The sequence below is a fragment of the Haemorhous mexicanus genome, chromosome 5 (assembly GCF_027477595.1).
Source record: "Haemorhous mexicanus isolate bHaeMex1 chromosome 5, bHaeMex1.pri, whole genome shotgun sequence".
NCBI lineage: Eukaryota > Metazoa > Chordata > Aves > Passeriformes > Fringillidae > Haemorhous > Haemorhous mexicanus.
In genome coordinates, this window is record NC_082345.1 from 1815625 (window position 1) to 1839354 (window position 23730).

Sequence of the window (23730 nt, forward strand, 5' to 3'; positions counted from 1 at the left end):
TCACAATGCAGCCACTCCAGAGCTGGACTTCCCTCAGTGCTGAGACCTATTTGCCTTATTTGTACAAAGATGCCTTCATTATATTGCTCTGACAGCACAAGGAGCCTCAAAAGCTGCCTTGAAATAAGTTAAATTTATGTTTTCCTTTAACAGCTCCTTAAGAGAGCCAGAAGTGACATAAGTTCTCAGCAGAACTGGAAACCCAGTGTCCTCTGCTGCTGGTGCCACAGCAGGCACAGCACAGCCCTTGGGGCACTGGAGGAGCTCCTCAGGAGGCTGGGGAGAACTGGGAGCACCCTGCATGGCTGTGGCTAGTGGTGTGCCCCTCCATGCCCTAAGCAGGTGAAATGCCTGCTGCATCCCCCAGAAATGCCCCTCTCAGACCCTGGAGCCATCAGTGCCAGAGAACTGTGCTGAAGGAATCCAGGTGCACGTGTCCTTGCGTGTGGGGAGCAGATGGGAGTGCCCTGCAGCAGTGTGGGTTCATGCTTTTAGCCTTTGGGAGGTAACTGTATGCCAGAAGAGACCAAAATCTTCTGCACAGCAAGAAAACTGTATTTATAATCACTGTCCTGAACGACACCCATCAAATGTCAGCTTCTTGCAGGGATGCAGCACTGGCTCTTATCAAGCTGTGAGCTCTCTGGACAGGTCTGCCAGGCAGCCCAGGCTCCACAGCTCTCCTCACATCCAAGTGATGAGATGACACTCAGGGCTGAAGACAGACTTTTAAAGTAGCATCGCTCCAGCTGAGCTTGAAAAAAATCAGCTTGAAGGAGAAAAAACATTCTGAAAGAAGAAAAGCATGTGGTGCTGTGTTACCTCTGCAAACATCTTGTTTTGGAATAGTAAATACTACCTACAAAAATACTTGCTGGCTGTCTTCATGGGCCCAAAGTCTTACAATCTGTGATGAAGTGAAGCAAAGAAAGAATACAGATGTTTTAAAAAAAAAAAAAGGTTTTGCTTTGTTTTTTTTCATTGTTGTGAAGAATATAACACACTGGCCTGCTGTGGAATAAAATAACCCAAATGAACCAAACCAAACCAAAAATCTCTGACCCACATTCTTTGAGTTCCTACAGAAGAATCACTGGATATAAAAGTGGGTGAGGGAAAGAATGTGGGAGCTCTATTATTTTTCCAGTATAATGTCTACCCAGTTCAATGGCATGTTGGAAGAATAGAGAATTACTAATCTCAAACTGACAGTCACTGCAAATATGTGACTACAGAAATCCAGAAGTCGTGTCCCACATTGTGAGGAACAAGCTGCATGTTTTGTAACTAGAGAATCTGCCACAGGGCAATTCCAGAGTCAGCCTCTCTCCTACTGTTCAACTTATGAAATGTTTCTTTCTCTGTGACCAGTGGAGCGCTTGAATTTGGTACAGGGGAAGTGGCAGATAACCAAGATACATTTTTTTTCTCTTCAGCTCAAAATTCTTCTCCTTGAAAGCAGATGTCTCTTCTTCTGCCAAAATTTCTAAAGCTAGACTTATAGGATTCCTTTTCCCCCTTTCTGGAATACACATTGTTTCTCCTACTGTGAAAGAAGTAGTGCAAACAGTAGGCTGGGAGGCTTGACAGAGCTATAATTACACCACTGGCTATGACATTAAACATAGGAAGAATTGATAGCCTGCTCAGCTGGCTCCTCATGCAGAGTTATATAACAACCACAGGAAAGGACCAACAATAATATTTAATTGCTCTCCCTCTCTCTGTGATTCCCATCTTGGGACACTTACACACTACGTGAGAGTGGGATCAACACCATAAATCAAATGCACCCCAGGAACCACAGGTCTGTGAGTGGAGAACGTTTGCATTTGGTTACAGCTTCCTTTTATTTACTTTTTCTGAGGCAGATGGGACTTCTCACAAAGGGAACTTTGGCAAAGCACGTGTTTGTCTTGCATGAGGCTTTCAGTGTCTCTGCAGGCTGCCTTGAGCACCTCCACACCCCGTATGGCAGCTCACCCACAGGACAGATTTGGGTATCTGAAGAAAGGCCAGCCTTGGAAGCAAGCTGCTCTTTGGGGCTGCATTCCCCCAATCTATCCCACAGCCAACACTGGTGATGTTGGGCCTTCCAAGGTCCTGTCCTCTTCCCCACTACCAGCACCAAATTTGGAATTTCAGAAAAGCTCATGAGTCTTCTGATGTCCCAGCTCTGAATTCTCTTCTTGAACATAGTGCTTTCATTCTGATCTTCCTTTCCCCAGTGTCTCCACACTCCTTCTTCATCCACCAGCTCCCTTGCTGAGGTAGGGAGGGGACCTGAACTTAATTCTCACAAGGTGGTACACAACTGGCTGCTCTCCACCTTCCTTTGAAGGCTCTGCTCCTTTCTGACTAAAACAGAAAAGTATTGATGGAGCCAGAAGGGAGGAAATCCTGTTGTAATGACATGATGTGGAGCTGGTACAGCTTTTAGTAAAACCTCTGCACATTCCCCAAACAAGCTGTCTGCTGGCTCTAAGCAGCTGAGCAGACACAACTCTCTCTCCATTTCATAGGGGGACCATGTGCTCCATGATCCCAGCTCAAGGATCAGACCCTGAGAAGAATGGGAGATGGAGAAGTTCTTTAGGAACTGCTTTAATGACAGGACCACATCATTAGGTGTGTTCTTAGAAATGGCTGGGTTAATTGCTGCAGTTTTTCTTGGCTGGGCAATAACCACATAGGCAACCTTTGCATATCATGAAAACTTAAAACCAGATATTTTTGCCTTTCTTCAAATTTTATTGGGCAGTTCTGCACTTAGCATAAATAGATTTTTTTTTTAAATTTATTTTTCTACCCAATAATATGAATAATTTTGGCATAATCTGACAAAAAATGGGAACGCTGCTTCTTTGTCAAATCAATTTAGAGAAACATGAAGAAGTAATTCTAACAGAGTTCACAGCCAGCATTTCTGAATGCATTTTGAACACAGAACCAAAGAAATCTCCCCGAAGAGAAAGGTAAAAGAGAGAGGAGGCCATTTGTAACCTGGATGAAGAAGATTCGTGAGGTTTGATGCTGGCACTGCGGTCCCTCCTCACTGGAGCTGGCTCCAGGGTGGGCAGTCCTGTGGCTGATGTGGTGGTGGTCCAGGTCGAGGACACTCGTCTCAGCAGTCCTGGAGGCAAACTCCTCCGTAAGCGCTGCGGAGAAACAGGGCCTGACAGTTGGTACAGGCTGCAAAACCTCTGCACGTGCACAAACAAACACTTCCACTGCCTTCATCCTGGCTGACAACACCTTCCAATCCGGGCTCTCCCAGGGATCACTCATTTCAAACACAGCCAATGCCTTCCATGCTTGGACAGTCTGGAGCACCTTCCCTATCTCAATTTAAAAAAAGATATGTATGTCTGTATGTCTGTCTGTCTGTCTATCTATCTATCTATCTCCCAGGGATTATTCATTTCAAACAGGGATTATTCATTTCAAACACAGCCAATGCCTTCAATGCTTGGACAGTCTGGACCACCTTCCCTATCCCAATTTAAAAAAATATATGTATATCTATCTATCTATCTATCTATCTATCTATCTATCTATCTATCTCCCAGGGATTATTCATTTCAAACAGGGATTATTCATTTCAAACACAGCCAATGCCTTCAATGCTTGGACAGTCTGGAGCACCTTCCCTATCTCAATTTAAAAAAATATATATATGTATATCTATCTATCTATCTATCTATCTATCTATCTATCTATCTATCTCCCAGGGATTATTTATTTCAAACAGGGATTATTCATTTCAAACACAGCCAATGCCTTCAATGCTTGGACAGTCTGGACCACCTTCCCTATCTCAATTTAAAAAAATATATGTATGTATATCTATCTATCTATCTATCTATCTATCTATCTATCTATCTATCTATCTATCTATCTATCTCCCAGGGATTATTTATTTCAAACAGGGATCACTCATTTCAAACACAGCCAATGCCTTCAATGCTTGGACAGTCTGGACCACCTTCCCTATCTCAATTTAAAAAAATATATGTATATCTATCTATCTATCTATCTGTCTGTCTATCTATCTATCTATCTATCTATCTATCTATCTATCTATCTATCTCCCAGGGATTATTCATTTCAAACAGGGATTATTCATTTCAAACACAGCCAATGCCTTCAATGCTTGGACAGTCTGGACCACCTTCCCTATCTCAATTTAAAAAAATATATGTATGTATATCTATCTATCTATCTATCTATCTATCTATCTATCCATCTATCCATCTATCCATCTATCCATCTATCCATCTCCCAGGGATTATTCATTTCAAACAGGGGTTACTCATTTCAAATACAGCCAATACTTTAAATGCTTGGATAGTCTGGACCATCTTCTCTATCTCAAATCTAAAAAAAAGGTCTGTCTGTCTATCTATCTCCCAGGGATTATTCATTTCAAACAGGGATTATTCATTTCAAATACAGCCAATGCTTTAAATGCTTGGATAGTCTGGACCATCCTCCCTATCTCAAATCTAAAAAAAGGTATATCTATCTATCTATCTATCTATCTATCTATCTATCTATCTATCTATCTATCTATCTATCTATCTATCCATCCATCCATCCATCCATCCATCCATCCCTTGCCCCACAGCCACAGATGTTCAACACCTGATGTGGCCAAAGGTACTTAAAGTTAGCAAGGCCATAAAGGTGACGGAAGCATCTGTCCTGGAAGGAAAGGCTGAGGGAGTTGGAATTGCTCAGTCTAAAAAGAGAAGCATATATCAGGGCTGGTAGATCTGACCAGTGCACACAATAGCTAAAGGGAGGGTGTAAAGAAGAAGGCTCTTTCCAGGGGTGCCCAGTGGAGCAAGAACTGAAGCACAAGGAATTTAATTAAATGCAGAAAAGTATTTTTTTACTGTGAGGAGGACTGAACACAGAGAAGTTGCCTGAAAAGCAGTGAAATCATTCGTGGAGATACTCAAAACCCAACTGGACACCCTCCTGAGCAACCTGATCTAGGCTGGGCCTAGAGGAACTTTCTCCTCACTGAGCTGAGGGATAGGACTGGACTAGACAATCTCCAGATGCACTTTCAACCTCAATTACTCTGATTTAAACTGTCATGAATCCTCAGAATCAGAGATTCAGGCCAAGAAAGGCTGTAAGAAAAATAAGGCAGGGGAGCTCCAAGTTTTTTCCCTGCCATATCTACCCAACTCACTAGAATAAAACTTCCATGCTCTGGGATATGATGTCTCAAAAAGCTTAGAGGAAACATCACTGTTTACAGCAGATTTTTCTTGACCACCCTGCACTTTTTTCACCTGACTCCTCCATTTCTCCAAATAACAGGATTCTCATGTTTTTTTTCAAATTTTTGAAGGCAAAGATAATAAAGGATTTTTTTTGAAGCTAGATTTGCTGTTGCAGATCCTATAATTTGGTAAGCTGTTTCTTTTGTGAAGTGTTTATAGTTAAGAACTAAAATAAATATATCTGCAATGGAGAGCTTGGACTTTGCCAGAAGGTTAAGAAATATGAGATGGAAGCCATCTGTGGTTCTGAAGCTCAAAGTTGCAGATAAATATGTTAACACATTATCTCCTTACACAAAATGCTCATTGTCAGATGGTTAAGGTGAAGGTCCTAAATCTGCTTTTAGACACTTTAAACAAAGACATGCAAACTATTTATTTTATGAACCATAATACATTTAGGTCAATGAATTCTTCAATCAAATTAGTTCTCTGTAGCATAAACTCATTTTTTCATCCTTCATTTCTCTTCTCCTCATAGGGTATTATGCAACAGCAAACTTGTATCTGCTCCCTGTGTGTGCTCAAGTGATAGCAGTGCTCTTCCACTTAACTCTTCCCCTCAGAGCCTGGGCTACAGCCATTATAGATATGGTCACTAAAATAAACTGGGAAATGTGCTTAAAAACCTGTGAACATCCATTTTGTACATACAGCTGCTAAACAGGCAAATAGGGTGGCAATTATCATCACACTAAGCTGTAATAAAAGAATCACGAGCGTTGCAATTCAGATGCCTGGAAATGCTGGAATGAATGACTGGCTGTGCCATTTAAACTGTAAAAAACATAAAAGCATTTGCCTGTGCAATGTACTCTGCCTATATTTAATTTTACAAGGGAGGCTGCAGTACAAAAGCATTTTGGTTTAGTTTCAGAAACGAAATGTAAGCCTTGCAGGACAGCTAATTAGCAACAAACCTACAATTCACACTGCTTCAAAAGTGATGTGCTCTTTCTCGCTGTTCACTTGCTAAGTGTGGGTGGTTAACACTGCTTGTTTCCTGCCTGATCCCTGAGCATTCATAAAGCCATTTTTCAAGGCAGTATTACATTTATATTTATGGTTCTGTCTTCTTTTTCTTCTCAAGACAACTTCTATGAGCTCACAGTATTTGTCATACTAATGACTGTGATGTTTTTGTTAGTTTGTGGGGTGTACAACAGTTTAGACTTGAGCCAAAGCACCTGAAGGTCACCAACAGAAACTTTTTAATTGACTTCTGTAGAGTACACAGTCTCAAGCTACATCAGGGAAGGTACAGGTTGGATATTAGGAAGAAATTTTTCACCTAAAGAATAATAAAGTACTGGAATGCTCTTCCCAAGGAGGTGGTGGAATCACCACCTCTGGATGGGTTTAAAAGAAGCCTGGACATGGCACTTGGTGCTATGGTCTAGGTGAGGTGTGAGGGCACATGTTGGACTCGATGATCTTAGAGGTCTCTTCCAACCTCATGATTCTGGGATTCTGTAGGTTTCACCTTTCTAATTAAGGGAAGGAAGAAGAGATGGCAATTCACACAAAAAGCCCAGGGACACTGACAGCCCATCCCTTTAGGGAGAGGCAGGCTCCAGCACTCACCTTGGGAATTGCCAGTTTCTCTCCCTTCTCCGGACATTCCTCCGAGTCGGAGCAGGTGTAGTTCTCACTGAAGGACACCAAGGGATTCACCCTGGGCTTGTGGATGGCCTGGAAGGTCAGCTGAGTGTTGAGCAGGTTGCTCACTGTCCTCAGGGACGTGCAGACGTTGGGGGGCAGCGAAGGATCAGCCAGGAGGTCTGTGATGAGCCCGTGTGCCTCTCCCATGACAGCGATGTCCACCGTGATGCTGGTGCCAGAAGACTGAAGAAGAGAGAATTAATACAGGTGAGACAGCAGCAGTGAACAGCCTGCTGGGCACTGCCTCAAGCTGGGGTGAACTCTTCACAGCTTCTGCTAAAGCATCTGCAGGTGGAAAAATAATAACATGACATAATTCTTTAAATACAGAGAGGAAGGCTGAATAGATCGATCATCGGTCTGCAAAGACTTTGGAATTCCATCATATCTGACTTCACAGATTCCACCATCTGCAGCTGACTCAGCCCATCTGAATAAATTGTTCAGGCTCCCTGTGGACACATGGTCAATAGCCAGGGCCTACTTGCACAAACAGTTTTGGAGACATGGCTTGGGATGGGAGGAGACTCTCCTGAGGAATGTGAGTGCTAACTACAGAACAACTCACCTAGAACAATTCATGTTCAGTGCTTAGGCTTAGATGAATGAAATTAATCCCAAGCATATACTGAGATTTGTAAAATATCTCCATGCAGCTAAATTATAGTATTCTGGTATGGTAGGAACAACATTCTTCTCCAGCAATTGAAATTGGGCAGCTATACCAGAACTGAAATGGAGTAAAAAGTGGATTTCTTTAAAACTTAAAATTGTCAAGTCTGTGAATTGACAGCTATACAGTACAATTGCAAAGGTCTGAGGATGTTTAAATTCTAATAAAGAACAGCGAGACTTGGATGCACACAAGAGTAAAACACCTAAAAAGGCAGAAGGCATATGGAATTCCAATGCAGAAGTGACATTGCAGCCCCACTAGCTGGTGCACTAAAACCCTCCATAAATTCTGCATGGAATTGCAGTTTCAGGGCACTCCAAGAGTGACCATTTTCCCTTTGCTGTGTCTCTGACACAACAGCTCACTCCTGCTGCTAGTGTTTGAGGCTTGGCAGGTGTACGTGCAGTTTCCCAGAGAGACCACTGCAGCAGATTTTGTGCTAATTTGCTCTCGTGTATTTCTGAGAAAAAGCTAAAATACATAGTTTGCTAAATGGGGAAGTTATGTCTGTGAAAAGAATGCAAAGTTACTTGGAGTGGCAAGCAAAGAGCATGGAGAATTGGTCAGACTGAGGAATAGAGTGCTTAAACCCCAGCCAGGAATGACTCATGACAGCATTCATGGACCTCAAAACACAAAGAACAGAGTAACACAACTTGACACTGCTTCGTTCTCAGAAAAGGCTTTACAGGCAATAAAAAAGCAATTCTGAGGAAAGTGATATATTAGTTAAGCATAGCTAAACCTCTTCCCTCTGTCTTCCCAGTTGCATAACGTGGACATCAGGCCCTTGGCCAACGGATGTTTCACTCCACTGATCCCTTCTCATGTCCTGCAGGACCAGAAGATGGGCTTCCTCACTCACCATCCTCTCCTGCAGCCAGGAAACCAACCAGCCTCTTCCCACATTTCTCTGCCATGCTATGAAATAACATAAACCAGAAACTGCTTAATCTACCGGAGTGCTATTTCATCCTACTGAAAAGAAAATAAACTAATGCCTGAATTTAACTTAATGCCTCTTTCATTGCTTTACATCTCAGGAGTGCATGCAGAAGATTCTGGCAGATGATAAAGAAAATTCTTAAATTAAAGGACAAGGCTTGGGATGAGAGTAATTAATTATCTATTTTAACCTCAGCTATGGCAAATGGACCAAAGAGGAGTGAGGCAGAATACATCACTCAAAATGTGATAGAAGCCTCATATTTTCAGCAAAACTGTGTCATCCACTGCTTGAAATTCTATTAAGCCTGGAGTAGTTGACAATCAGAGGCAGAGATGTATACTTCCATGAAGTAAACAAGTCTGACTCAGTGGCTATAAGCAGAGTTCTGTACAGCAGTACTGATATTTTGCAAAGCAGCCAGCATTGTTCTCCATGATTAGGACCAAGTGGGGAGAGGGAGAGCCCTTCTCCATGGGGGATTTGTGCCACAGGGCCTCCAGCTCCCTGTGCTGTCACGTGTGTTGGTGACCCCTGCCTTAACTCTGAGACCCAGCAGATTTGTCCCAATCAAATGCCAGGCTGTGATGAGTCCTGTGAGTCCAGAGGTAGGAGTGGTTCATCTGTCTCAGGGTCAATTTAGAGCATGATCAGACTAGTCTGACTAGGTAAAGTTACAGGTATTTCAAACATTGTTTTCTAAAAGTTATTACAAACTGAATGCATGAGAACATTTAAAAATATTTTACTTTTCGGAGTCTGTACTAAAAAACAGTAAAGAACTGCATATGCTTTTCTGACCTTTACTCAAAAAATAGATGACAATGTGTTTCCCTAAAGGGCAAGGAAACCTGGAATTTAGTGTAAATCACTGTGATGATGTGAAAGCAAGAGAGGAAACTGCTGAAAATTTGAGATTAATGCAATCACATACATACTTATGTATTGTGTATATGCACATGCACACAGATATATATGCAGGGAGCCTTCTTTTAGGGTAAAAGTGCAGACAAAACCCATGCTCAGTCTCTAAATTGTTTTCTACTAAGTGCACAACCTCTGCATGAACTGATTTGGATTCTTTGGATCTGGATTCTTTCCAAAGCACTTTACTCATTGAAGCTCCAAGGTCGGATACTGGGGAATTGTGGCATGAACAACGTTTGCAAACACTAACAAACAGCTAATTCAATAAAACAAAACAAAACAACGAGGAGCTAAGATAAGGTGAACTTAATTTCACGTTGGTCAGTGTTCATTTGCTCATCTATGCCAATAACTGTGAATGCAGCTCCCTCCCATGACTTTTGGAAAAGACTGGCTTGCTGTTCATTTTGTGACTTCATTCCAGCCCTGATTTCAGCAATGTCATGCAGTGACTAAAACTGAAATGCTCTGGGGCCTGAGAATGAGAAAGCAAACAGGCTGGGAACAAAAGCAAAACTAAACAGGCTCATTTTTAACTAAGATAAGAAGAAAAAATAATTCCTTACAATGCTGAAAAACAGCTGGTTTAGGCCACAATGCCATCTGGAATTCCTAAGTGGGCCCAAATGCACTTGCTGCATGTTTTGAGGCTTCCTTTTATGTAAAGAAATTAAACAAACAAACAAACCTAAAACACACTGCTGCATGTGCAGGACCAAACCACAAAAGCAGCACGTCCCAGTATCACACAGATGATTTTTGTCAGGGCAGGAAACTCTTATATTCATTCAATATGGAAACAGTATCCTGGAAAATTTTAATAACATTTTAGAATTTTTAAGTTTAAATAATTTGTTTTAAAGTTTGCAACATGACTAGAAGAGTTCTCTAAATCTGCATAACCTTCACTGGGATTTTCTATTACAGACCACAAAATCCTCTTTGTTTTCTTCTGCTAAATTATATTATGCACAAAACTCTAAGAACAGCTTTTTACTCAGTAGGAGGAAAAGGCAGACAAAACTGTGCAGGAAAAATGAATTTAGGAAAACAGGAATATCAAATTCCTTGAGCCATAAGACCAGATGGATAAATTTAGGTATGAACTACTTGTGTTGGCTCACCTGGGGAGCAGATTTAAGATCCACACACTCAACAGATGCCTTACCACAAAGAAAAGTCTTCCCCCTCCCCATTCATGTTTTGCATATGATTCTCATCCAGCTTGACTAAAAACCACCACTCTCTGCACCCTACAAAGGGGGTGATTATCGTGACAACACAAAACCAGTCAAAACTTATGCAAGGAAAAAAAAAACAAAAACAAACCCAAACCAATTATCAAACACAAACCACAATTCATTTCACACAGCTTTGTGTTAGGGAGAAATAAAATCTTCATTTGCTGTGGCTTGTACAAGGAAAAGCAATGAAGGCAGAGATGCTGGCCTTTCACCACGTTGCACTCAAGAGCACTCTGTAAGCAAAAGAATGGGGGAGGCAAAGAGGAAAAAAAAAAAAGCAAAGGAAAGCAGCATCCAGCCTATCTCCAATCTTCACACAATTACCAGCAGCTATAAATCACTATTTGATATGGTTTCCAAGTCACATCATAAATGTTCAGGCCAAGCTGTCTGGAAACAAAATTAAAAGCAAATATAATTCTCCATTATTTTAATGTCCACAGAGCAATTTGAAGGATAAACATCAATTGGCTTCTATGGAAATAATGAATCATTTTAAAGGCGCCACAGACTTCACTGCTCCACCTTCCACTGAATGACTAAGGGAAAAAGCGTGCATGCAATTCTTTCACATTTCACTTTTCTCTATTTAAAGCTCTGGAAACGGAGTATTTTTATTTTTATTTCTCTCTTATTTTGTGCTAGCACAAGTTTTCAGATTTTCTCTTCTTTGGTGAGCAAAGAAGATGTTTATGAGACTCTTTTCTCCAGCTTAATGAAGCACAGCATTCCCACTGCTCTCTGGAGGTCAACCAGCCACAGGCTCTGCAAGGCACACTCTTTGGTAGGGCTGAAAATAGCATCTTCTGTTGTCTCATCACATGGATCAAAGAAAACCTTCCCAAGGCATCTCTGTACTCCCTGGCTTTGCTGCTGAGTCTTTAAAGCACCCAGGGCCACATAAGCATAAACCAGACACTGAGGCACAGAAGGTGAGCCCACAATGAAGGAAACTCAAAATCTTGCTCCAGCCATAATGATTTGAGTTTTAATCCTCGTTCTGTGACATTGTTCACAGGGGTCTTAGGATGAGGGAAGAGATGAGAAAGTTGACTTCATGTTCAGAAGGCTTGGTTTATTATTTTATGATATATATTATGTTAGAACTATACTAAAAGAATAAAAGAAAGGATTTCATCAGAAGGCTGGCTAAGAATAGAAAAGGAATGAATAACAAAGGTTTGTCTCTGACCAAGACAGTCTGGACAGCTGGACTGTGATTGGCCATTAATTAGAAACAACCAGGTGAGACCAATCCCAGATCCACCTGTTGCATTCCACAGCAGCAGATAAGAATTGTCTGTATTTTGTTTTTGAGGCCTCTCAACTTCTCAGGAGGGAAAAATCCTAAGGAAAGGATTTTTCGTAAAACATGTCAGTGACACTGGTTCCAAGGTGCTGGGGATGGCACCAGCAAGGCAGAGCTACCTGGGAGCAATTACCCCGAACCCTGATCTGCAGGGCAGAAAGTGCCATGACTGCCACATGAAGTGTGGCATGTCTGTAAGGCCACAGAGATGCCAGAGTCCAAGGATCACAGAGCAGCCAGAAAAAGTGTTTAAAGTAGTTCAGCAACGGCAGGATCTGATGAAATGGGTCTCATTAAAGAGTTAAATTTTTTTGTCCCCTCCCTTATGGGGTCGGCTGTCTGTCTCTGCCCCCACACACGCTCAGGATGGCTCTGGCACGCTGGGCTTCAAAGGATGAGACTGGACACTAGGTTTTTTCGGTCTTCAGAATTGTTTATTATTTCTTATCTAAAAAGTCCTTTCTCTGCCCGAAGGATCTGACCAGCAGGGCAGCCAAAGGCACTCTGCCCACCCCCAAGGTGGCCGCATCTTTTATAACAAAAACTACATATATCATATTTACCTTTTGTCCCCAATACCTATCATCTTCGTCACTAACTACACTCTCACCCCAGACCAATCCACAAATGCCAACACCGCTGCAGAAAATGGAAGACAGGAAGAAGAAAGAAGAGCCTGGTGACATGCCTTGATTTCTCTATCTTGTCTCTACAACCCCCCTGTACCAAAACCCCAAAATCTGTGATTTATCTTATAATGATATCTTCCCTTCACCATTCACACCCGAGTGATTCTCACAGGTTCCATCTCCTCATACATCGGTGGCACATCTCTAGATGGATCAAAATCAAGCCACCAAGTGCTTTTGGCAACATTCCAGGACTCCCGAGCCCCCCAAGGGTTCTCTCAGTAGCTCTGGACATCAGGAGTGATGTGCTGAGCCCTCACACTCCCTGTATTGCAGTGAGCCCTTTCCTCAGCAGCCCTGAGCCACAGAGCCAGCAGCAGGCAGCCCAGCCTGGGGCTGGCTGGGCATGGACTGAGCAGCCTGCTGCAGGGCTGGCTCTGTCATCTCACAGTATATTAAACTACCACTCTTCTACTACTACCAGGCAAGGCCACTGATTTGGACCTTCCTCCTGTATCCCACCAATGGCTAACATAAAATTTCTAATCTCTGAAGCCTGCTCCCATCTGCCACATTTGTTTGAATCTGCCACAGAGGAGCATGACTACTTTCTTCAGAACACCACGGTGACACCACCACCATTCTTTGGGAAAGAGGCACTGGTTTGAGAAGGAAATACTTTCCCCCCCTCTTCTTATAAAACCTGTGGAATGTATCACTGTCTGTAGCAGGCTTTGTCTGGGGAGGCAGCTGCAATCCCCACATCCTGCATCTCCACCTTAGGTGACACCACTCACCCAGCTCACAGTTACAGCTGACTAACTTTCTTCCATTACAGGATCTTTCAGTTCGTGACAGCTTTGTCAGCCAAAGAGCTCAGACTGAAACACACACTGCCAGGTATTTGTCTGGGTGAATTATTTCAGTGTTTGAGAAAAATTGCTCAGACATTTACAAGGAGACTGCTGGAGTCTTTTATCCATCCTAAAAACTCTTTGTAAACTGATACCACTTAATCTGCAGCAGGCACTGGAGGTGCAGTAAGGCCTTTTGCTTTCCCTGCCCTGATTTGTCCAGATTTGGTTGCGAAGTCCCTGGGAAAAATGAAACCAAAGCTGGCCCTGCACGACCTCTGTGGGCTGTCAGAAACCCACCATGGAAGTGGCCTGAGTGTGCTCACCCCCACTCACTGCACGAGTGCACAACATTCCAAAGGGCAAAGGATCACATTCAAGGAACAGAGAACACATCTGAGCTGTCTGGCAGTTTTGGTGCCATCTGCAACTTTCGAGGGAGGCTGTGGGTTCTTGCTTTCAGGTCACCTAGCAGGCTTTTCCAGATTTGTTACACACACACAGAAGGAAAATATCCTCGTGGTCACTAGCAACCAAGCAGCAATAAAAAGATAGATGCAGAAATAATCTCAAGGAGTGGGAGGACTGGATTTGTCCAGACTCAAGACCAACAGAGTAGGAAAGTCTGAACGCGTGTGGATGCAAGTACTGGACACAACCCAATGCAACATAATTAAATCCCTGCCATTTATATCTGACAGAAAGGACCTCACATGAACTAAATCCACTGGGACTGACATCAAGTGCTGCTTGATTTTCCACATTTCCTCCTGCCACAGCTGCAGAGCACAGCTGGGCAGCCTGGAAGGCAGAGGGAAAAGGGACAGAGGGCGCGCTGGGTGGCACGGCGCGGCAAGGGGCAGCAGCCATACGTGTGCTCTGCCCTGGGCTCCTTGGGGAATCCAGCCCAAGTGAAGACACTCAGCCAGTTGGGATGACCTCCTGCAACAGGCATGCCACGAGGAGGATCCAGGGAAAGCAGCTCCTGGAAGGAGGCGAGAGCACAGGCTGAGCTCCCTGGCTGGGAGCCGCCGGTCACAGCTCGCGAACCTCGTGGAAACTCTGACGCGGGTATCTGATGTTCTCAGCAGAGCCCTGGGGACACAGTCACCCAGTTCCAAGGGACTTTCCGTGCTATTTGGCTGCCTAAAAACATTAAAACATCACGACTCTCCAGCCCGAAGAGCTACTTGATGATGTAGAGCAGATCACAGAGTCAGTCACAGTCAGGGTTGATTACTTACAAAGTAGATGGCCCTCCAACCAAACCAGGAACTTTAACAATTATTGCTTTTAATTAAAGCACAGCAGATGGGAAAAATTAAATTCTAAATGGGACTCAAATCTGCTTTGAGTAACGCAGACTGAGGAGAACAATTCTGTGCTTCAGAGGCTGTCCTCAATTGTCTTACATTATTGTTCTCCAATTTGTACATCAGATGGTCAAAATTGGCAGCTGGAAGCTGATAGTTTGTGTTCAACTGCAGAAAACAGTGACAACTGTCTTCAACTTGAGCTGCAGCAACACAAGTGGGACCCAGCAGGAGTGGGGTGCTGGGTGCACACACAGGGAGGATAAACCAGCTATTAATACCTGGTGATCCTGCCCGTTTGAGTTTACAGCTCCAACACGCCTGCTCAGCATGGAGAGCTATTTTAATTCCACGGTGAACTAAAACAGAGCAGCCAAATTCACAGCATGAGTTAAAAAAAGATCCATTGAAAGCAATAATCACTGCTCTGCCTTCTGTGTACTAACTAATCCTCCCCCATTTTCGACTTGACAGTCTCAGTTACACCAGAGCAAAGCCAAAGGAGCCACGTTCTGCCATATTTTCTCCCTTTCAAAGCACTTCAGGCTCTTTTGGGATACAACTTGAGAAGCAACCTCACAATTAGCAGCAAATATGTATGAAAATAAACCCAGCTAAAGATTCACATCCATCTCAGTCCTTCACTAACAACGTTGAAGAGTATGAGGAAGAGAATTATCAAATATCATTAAAAATGTAATGCAAATAAATGCAGTCTCTAAATGAAGACGAAAGATTGGGGTGGTGGAGTGAAGAGTTGCTACACAGGATGTCAAATATATTTTCAATTACTAAAAAGGAGCTGTCATAGGAGAATAAACTAAAAAAAGAAAACCTCATAAGGTTTTAAGAATGAGTGTTGAAAACCAGAATAAGAAAAAATTAGAAACTAGGAAGTAATTATCAGTTGAGCTGTAGATAAAGAGCCTTTAATGTTCAGTCTGTTCCTTCTGGAATTCCAGCAGGGATTTGGAAATGACAGCAGGAGCCAGATGTATATCTTGGGCCATGTTTCCCATATGCTGCAGCAGCAGAGCAGAAGGAAGCCATGAAATTCTCCAGTGACCATGAACACTCCTGATATTTAGTGGTCCATTTTTAAGAACAGGCTTTCCCTGAAGCCAAAGGCAGGCAGTGATATTCTTCTCCTTTTGAAAAGGATAAAACCTCTGCACATCAAACTTCAGTGAGAGCCTCACTGCTGACAAATTGGTCCAATTTCAACATTTTTTTCTTCTCCATCAGACCTTGTGGTTTGCATTATTTCAGTTCTCCTGACTTTAAGCACTCACACTGATACCAGTCAATAGCCACGGAGTGCTAGAGATGCCTCCTCCTCTTTCTCATGACTTTATGTCACTAATGAACTCCTCTGTGAAAAGAATTAATCATTTTTCTGTAACACTTGGCTTTGGATTCTTCCATTATGACTCATTCAAAAAAAAAAAAAAAAACAAAAAAAACCCAGCTGTAGCCCTAGGGACCTGCAGGCCCCAAATCTTTCATCATAGCTGCTGCAGAGCTATGACTTCTCTAAAGTACAAGCTACTAACACCCAAAGCCATGACCTGCAGAAGTCACATTTAAGCATGCACTAGATGTGAAAATCCCCCACCTCTCCTGGATTATTTATTGGCAGACTCTTCAGTGAAGATCAGAACAGAGAGAACCAGTAATTCATATACAAGAAATACAAACCTCTATCCTCTACGTGCCTTCTGTGATATTAAAACAATTTTTTTCACTTTCCACAGATATAAACTGACAGAGCAGCAAGCCCTGAGGACTGCTTTCAACCTACTTCATCCTTGACCTGCAAGGACCAACTCTAAGACACACAAGGTTAGTTTATACTCTGGGCTTATTTTGCCTTTGCTGTCACAAATGAACCAAAAAAAAAAAAATTGCCTGCTGAGATACAAGGTAGACAGCTGATAACCACAGGTCAATGCCTGCACCAGATGGTCATTTTCAGCCACTACTGTTCTGGCCTTTAATCTACACACTGGATGCTAAGGGCTCTAGGATTTTCTAAGTCATTTCAGCAATCTCTAATTTCTTCCATGCAGCTGGTGACAGATTTGTCTTGTGCACAGTTTTAATCTAAGAAAAGTCTTACTTTCAACTGGTGTCTTTTAGGTTGTGAGCAGTGCTTGACTTGCACTTTAGAAAAAGAAAAAAGTAAAATGCATGTAATATTCCTAATTATGACACCCTGGCTGCTTCTCAGTTCTAATTAGAGATAGACCCAAGCTGCACTTCTGCATCATTAATATCTCACCATACTGAACTCTGACTTTCTGGCTCAGGGTCTGCACTATTTTATGAGGGCCAAACACTTCTGTGTTTTTGGAAAGCTTGGATTCAAACTCACATCTAAATATAACAGCACCAGCTTCTCATTTACAAAAGGCAACAGAGCCATAGAGACCAGAAAACAGACACAGATCATGAAGCACTGGTGCTTATGCTGGCAACTACACTAGACAATGATTTCTATCTCCACTGTGAGTTATGTTTTCTGCTTGGATGTGGATATTAAGGAAAAAAAAATAAACTGTGGGTTGCACATGGGGCTTTTTTAAATGTTAAATATCCTTGTGAGGCTGAACTTCAGTAGTTCATCTGAATCTACTGCAGTAATAAATCAGTGATGATGCACCAGAAGCACTTACTACCACTGAGTAGGTACACTGCTCAGGACCTGGCAGACAGGTTAAAAACCTTAATGGAATTTTTGTAAGGAGTTTGAATTTTTGAAAAAAAAAATTTGAAATTAAAAGTCTTAATTGAATTTTTATATGAGGAGGTATAGAAAAGAAGTGTCAACACACAAATCTGTTTTACCCTCTAAAATCAAAGACCTGGGAAGATACATCCATACAAAGACTTGACATTTTAGCTCAGAACTGATGCTGTGAACTGGTGCACACAGTGTTGGGCTATTTGCTGCTGATGAGATTTATCATCACATGATTCTGCCCCAGAGCTCTCTAACACAGAGCACAGTGTGGTGTCCTCCCAAAAACAGCAGCTCAAGGATTCAGAGTGCACTGACAACTTCAGGAAAACACAAAAAGTATTTTGCACTGACAGAAAAATTATTGGCTTTGGAATTGCTGGCGACAGAAAGGGCTTATTTTGGCTTTGCTTCAGCAATTTTAGGGCAGTTTTATTAAAAGATAGGAACAAGAAACTGCGTCAACTTCTCAAAACTTAAATCTTTAGTTTGAAAATGATCAAGTGAAGTTCTTTAGTTATTTTTTTTCAAAAAGGTTATGGCTTCTCTTTGTGAAGAACAGCCTGGTGCCCATATTTGCATTGTTTTCTGCATTAGACTTCTGCAGAAGCTTAGTGTGTCTCTTGTGGTCAGAGGCTCACAGCTGAATTAAGTGGCATCCATAGAGGATTAGACTCCAGGAAAATTTCAATATTCAGGTTTGTTAACACTGGTGACCTAAGGCAGGGTATTGAAGCACAAGATCCTCCCCAAAGTCAGTTTAAGTTTTTAGAGGGGTTAAGCTCAGAACAGCAAAGATAAGAGAGCAGTTTAATCACAAGAAACCACTGGACTGCACAGCCCTGGCCTGGTGATGGAGCAGTCACGTGCAGCTCTCAGCACAATGCTTTGTGAAACACATTTGTGAACAAGCTGGAACAGACCCCATGCTGGATTGTTTGCCACACGGTGCTCTGGCTGATCAGCTGATGAAGCATATGGATTGTGTCATCCTAATGCTCCAGGATCTTCCTGACTGCTTCCATCTGAGTGCTACCAGTAGCCCCAGATATCCTATTTATCCCATTAAAGTAAAAAAACCAAAGACATAAATTGCTGATCAATTCTCTCTGCACACCCTCCTTCTTCTCCTAATGCATTTGAGAGACTTTTGGCAACAACATTAGGAAACAACCTTCTCTAGAAAGAAGAATCACTTCATTTCAATGATTTGTTCTTTTAATTACTGTCATTCCTAGCTAACACAGAGCAGAAAATGCATATCAATAATGCTCACTGTGCAACAGGTTGGCATTTTTCCAGGAATCTGAAGACTACCCTTAATCCAAGTAAAAATTTATTTGTATCCATTTCCTCTTTTAATGCCAGCTACAACTGCTGTGGAGAGTAAAGCTGAAGTATTCTGTATGATGCTACAGCAAAATGAAATACCCAACCAAATTAATTTTGCACAATACTTTTATGCACTGACAAATCAAAGAAATATGTCTGGTTTCCCATCAATAAAATCAAGGTGGCACAAGAAGGCAACATGATGAGGACCCATCTTTGTTCTGCCCTTTAGGAAAGATGCTTTCCATTAGGATGGCATTTTTCTGGCATGATATAAACATGTCTTTAAGTCATAACTAAGTATACAATTATCTCATTCTATACAGAGCCACAGTAACATTCCTCACACACATGTTAATAGCTCTGTTTAAACAAGGGAAGGGGAACTGATTAGAAAGAAATGAATTAACATTTAGTTGGCCTTTTTTTTAAACAGAGAGGAAAATTCAAATCAAAACTGTGTCTAAAGACTGACTCCATGTCAGGCAGCACAGGTGGGAGCACCATAAAAATCAGACCAGGAGAAGGGGATGGCAGTGAGAACACGACATTCACACCTAGTCTGAACAGCTATGCCAGGCTGGAGCACAAATACTGCCAAAAATGAGCAGAGACCTTGTGCCAGGTGGCCACTCCAGGAGAGTCAGTGCCTCTCTCAGGAAGGGAGTGAGGCACAGCCATGGCACAACTGAGCAGAACTCTTCACACAGGCATCATTCTTTATGACCCTGCAGCTTTAGGTGCAGAAAAGCCTTTCCCAGGCATCACCAGATGGCACTGCTCTTCCTTCAGATCAGCACTGCAGCTCTGCTGTGCCCACGAAATGCCATCATCGATTTGGGAGGAAAAAGATCTTAATCCATGTTTTTTATACACTAGCCCAGCAATCTCTCACTGCTCACATTCTTTCCAACGATCTTGCAAATCTTGTGCAAACAACAAAGAAATTAATGAATCTGGGGGAGGAGGAGGGAGCCTCAAAACATTATGAACTCTCATACTAAACTATCCCATAGCAGAAGGATTGCAGAAGTTTCTCTAGGAACACAAAACTCCCCAGCAACACATGCAGTGTTTGTGTTAAGAAAGCAGAATTCCTTTCAGAGAATAAGTCAAACACATAAGGTTAACATACACACGCCCTCTCTTCTCCCCATGTTCTGTTTCTGTTATCAGAGCTGCTGAAGATGCTAAACTCAACCTGCAATTGTGAACTATTTTAGCATGAAAGTGTTTTCTAAGTTTGGTTGAAGTTTACTGCACTTTTCCCCCCAAAAAAAGAGCTCTTGAGAGTATCCACGTACAAATGATAATGGCAGAAGGAAAATGAAAGCACATTAAAATGCTAATAAAGAAACATCAACTCACATACACACAAAAACTAACGTTTCCATGTGCATGTTTGTGTAAACAGCTTTCTTTCTTTTTGATGTGAATTGCAAAAAGATGCAAAGTATTCACATTTGCATGCCCTCAGCTGGGTACAAGCTGATGTCAGGCTGTGGAATACAGCTCATTTGGGATGGAAGGGACACATTCAAACTGAAGTCTCAGAAGCCTCTGATTCTTGATGAGAGTGATATTTCTTTTTTTTTTTTCTTGTTTGCTTTGTGTTTAATCCACCACAGGACTCCTCTGCACTCAAGACCTTACAAATTGAAAAACAGAGGGGCAAATTAATCTTGCAGAGTGACTCCTCTGACTTCACCAGGAGTCACAGCAGAACTGAAGTCTGCCTGCTGTGCTCATGAGCTGAATTCCCTCACAAAACAGATTTTTTGTTTTTCTCTGAGCAACTCTCCTCCCTAGAAGCTGACAGGCTGTTTCCTGCTCCATGATCTGTGAATCACGACGTGCTCGCTGCTCCCCGGTGAAATTAAATTAGGTATGGGAGCACAGCACGAGCAACAACTTTCCCTGAGATGCCAGCCCTAAAGAAACTCCACATTCTCTTCCCCCAGTTGAAGAATGGAGTTATGAAGGCAGGGTCAAGTTGGTTATTACTCTCCAGACTCTGCAACATCACCCAGTCTGCTCTGAGCCAGTTTAAAATTATTTCTCCACTTCCTAGTCAAGAATCTAATGGCACCAGATTTGAAGAGTCCAATAATTCACTATATTTATTTGTGTGTTCTTCTGTGACCACTTCACAGCATGTGAATTGCAGCAATGCTTCACATGCACAAACACCATGATAAATCACCAGACCTCAGTGCATGTCATACAGCTGGGAATTTGGTAAGACAAGGGTAAGCAATATTCACACATGGCTTATCAAGCAGGCAAGGGGAGTTGGTGATGCTGCATTTCAAAGTGCCTTTCAACAGCACTTTGTTAAGGAATAAAATATTCACACTTGGAAAGATCATAGGGTTATGTTGCCCCATATTTTTTTTTTTTTTTCCAGACATGTGGCCCTTGGGAACTTGCACACATCTTTGTCACTGCAGTGTACTCTGAGCAGGGAGGCACCACAGGGGCACATCTGAAAGCTGAAACGTTCAGAAAATAAAACAGTAATATATTAAAATCTGGTTTGTGAGCTCAGATTATTGCTCATTCTGGAGCCTATGGTAATCTCAGACAGGTTTAGGGGAGTTTCAGTTTCAAATTGTGATGTAGATGTCAAAACCAGATTATTTAGTCTCCTTTCTGCAGCACAAGAGTCCATGGGCTCCAACAAAGGTAACTTGTGTTTGCTTCAAGGAAAAATAAAAGGTGCTCCCATCTTTCCTTCTCAGACAGAAATACATTTAACCTGAGAAACTACTCTAAAGATCATTAATCTGCAAGAAGCAGAAGGCTTCATGCTACCCAAAATTAAGTGTGGCTTTCCCTTCTCCAACAGTCCCATGTTCCCCTGTGAGCCCTGCAGGTTCCTCCAGGTTCACTTCTCCAAGAAGGTCCACTGAAAATCTAATCATAATCCAAAATTAAGTGTGGCTTTCCCTTCTCCAACAGTCCCATGTTCCCCTGTGAGCCCTGCAGGTTCCTCCAGGTTCACTTCTCCAAGGTCCACTGAAAATCCAATCATCAGCTCCCTCTCTCCTGGGTTAGCTGCCAGACAAGGGCTGGTATTGGAGTCACAGTGTCAGTGAGAGATTGTCCTGGCCTTCAAACTCTGCCATGTCCCCTGCCCAGCTGCTGTGGAGATGGCTCAAGCACAGCAAAGTAAATTGGTTTAATCTTGTGCATCTGGTACTGAGCTCCCAGTCATCTGCTCAGGGGTACAAAGGGACTGTGTTCCATTTCAATGCATCCATCACAGCACAGCCCAGCTCTAGTGACAGAGCCTGAAACTTCAAACCCTAAACCCTGACAGCCCTTCTCTGCTGATATTTATCAGCATGGTGGACTTGCATGTTTGTTCCACAAGCTACTGAGTCACCTGTGCCTGAGAGACTGTAAGTAACCCTCTTAGAGCTAAACCCTGTTTATTACCCTAAATTCACACAAGTATTCCTCTGTCATTCAAAAAGAAACCCACCAAGCCTCTGCAAAGCACAACTGTTTAGAGACTTTCAGTATTTCCACATGAGCCAAATGAACATGAAGTGATGCCTCCATCTCTGCATCCCTTTCAGGATTCCCAAGGCAGCACTATCCCACAGAAGGCCCTCTGGGTCCCTGGAAGGTGCAGAGCACTCCTTGCCTACAGAGTGAGCAAAAGCTTTAGACCATTTCTGGGACTGCAAATGAATGGGATCCACGTGACCCCGGTAATAAAAGGCTCCTGTCTCTTTGCAAAGCATTGAAATGCCATCTGGCAATTTTGTTGACGTCAGCAGGCACAGAAAAACAACCACCACCTCCCCCAAAAAAGCAAAAGCCTTGGGCGGGAGGGGGAGGAATGCAGAGCTCCGTGGTGTGTGTGCTTCAGGCTGGTGCTACTGCAAACCCCAGCCCAGAGCCAGGAATTCTGCACCAGCACTGCAGCAAAATTCCCTCCTTGCCTGTGTGTCACCCTGCTGAGCAGCCCTGGCAGGCAGGGCTCGGAGATGCTGCCAAGCACCACACAAGGAGCATCCTCCTCTCCCACTCTGCCTGCTCAGTGCCAGGTGCTGCAAGTTTGCATGGGAGGAGTTGATTTCTCAGCATGCACTGCAGGGAAAGGCACAAAACTTCAGCACACTGCATGGTGGTGAAGATACACCACTCACGTGGCTGCTTTGGCTGCACTTCTTGCACGCTGATCTGGAACCCACTGAAAGAAACTCTGGGCTAGTTTAAATAAAACCTCACAGCAACATTTCATGATGGCAAGGGAGAAAAGACCAAAGATGCACAGCAAAAAATGTACAACAAACTACACTTCTTTTCCTTTCTTTATATTTAAAATTAGTCTTAAAACTTATTTCTAGACTAAATAAACAAATAAAATTACAATTCAACATCATAAAGGACAGATGTCCAGATCCTGTGGGGATAATATTATAAGCTGCAGGTACTGATTTGAAATTATATTTAATAGAAGGCATATTATTGCTCCTAAGTTACATGCTATTTGGAACAGAAAATTTGCTGCATTTTCATGAAGAATGCCAATATTTTAAGTCAGTAATGTAAGTTACCTTATCTGTGATGAGCTAAAATAATACTATGAACATGTGTGCATGCAAAGGAAGCAGGCATCTTTTTGTATTAAAGTACATTTTCCTGTTATCAGAGATCTCTTCAGTTACTTCTGGTCTCAGTTAACAATTCACATCCAAATGCAGGAAAGGGCAGCAGAACACTGCTTTAACACAGACTTGAAAAGGATGGAAGTCTCCTCCATGAGGCACATTAAAACCTTGAAAAA

General features: G+C 42.5%; 1 protein-coding gene across 2 annotated transcripts in view; it reads right to left on the reverse strand.

The window, feature by feature from the left end:
- The window catches only part of PDE3A (phosphodiesterase 3A), a 227450-nt gene that overhangs the window by 34427 nt on the left and 169293 nt on the right, over nucleotides 1-23730 (reverse strand). For both annotated transcript variants that reach the window (XM_059848011.1, XM_059848010.1), the window contains exons 3-4: nucleotides 6882-7142; nucleotides 3004-3158 (exon numbers count right to left, since the gene is read on the reverse strand). In XM_059848011.1, coding sequence (XP_059703994.1) covers nucleotides 3004-3158; nucleotides 6882-7142 — 416 coding nt within the window. The remainder of the gene's footprint in view (nucleotides 1-3003; nucleotides 3159-6881; nucleotides 7143-23730) is intronic.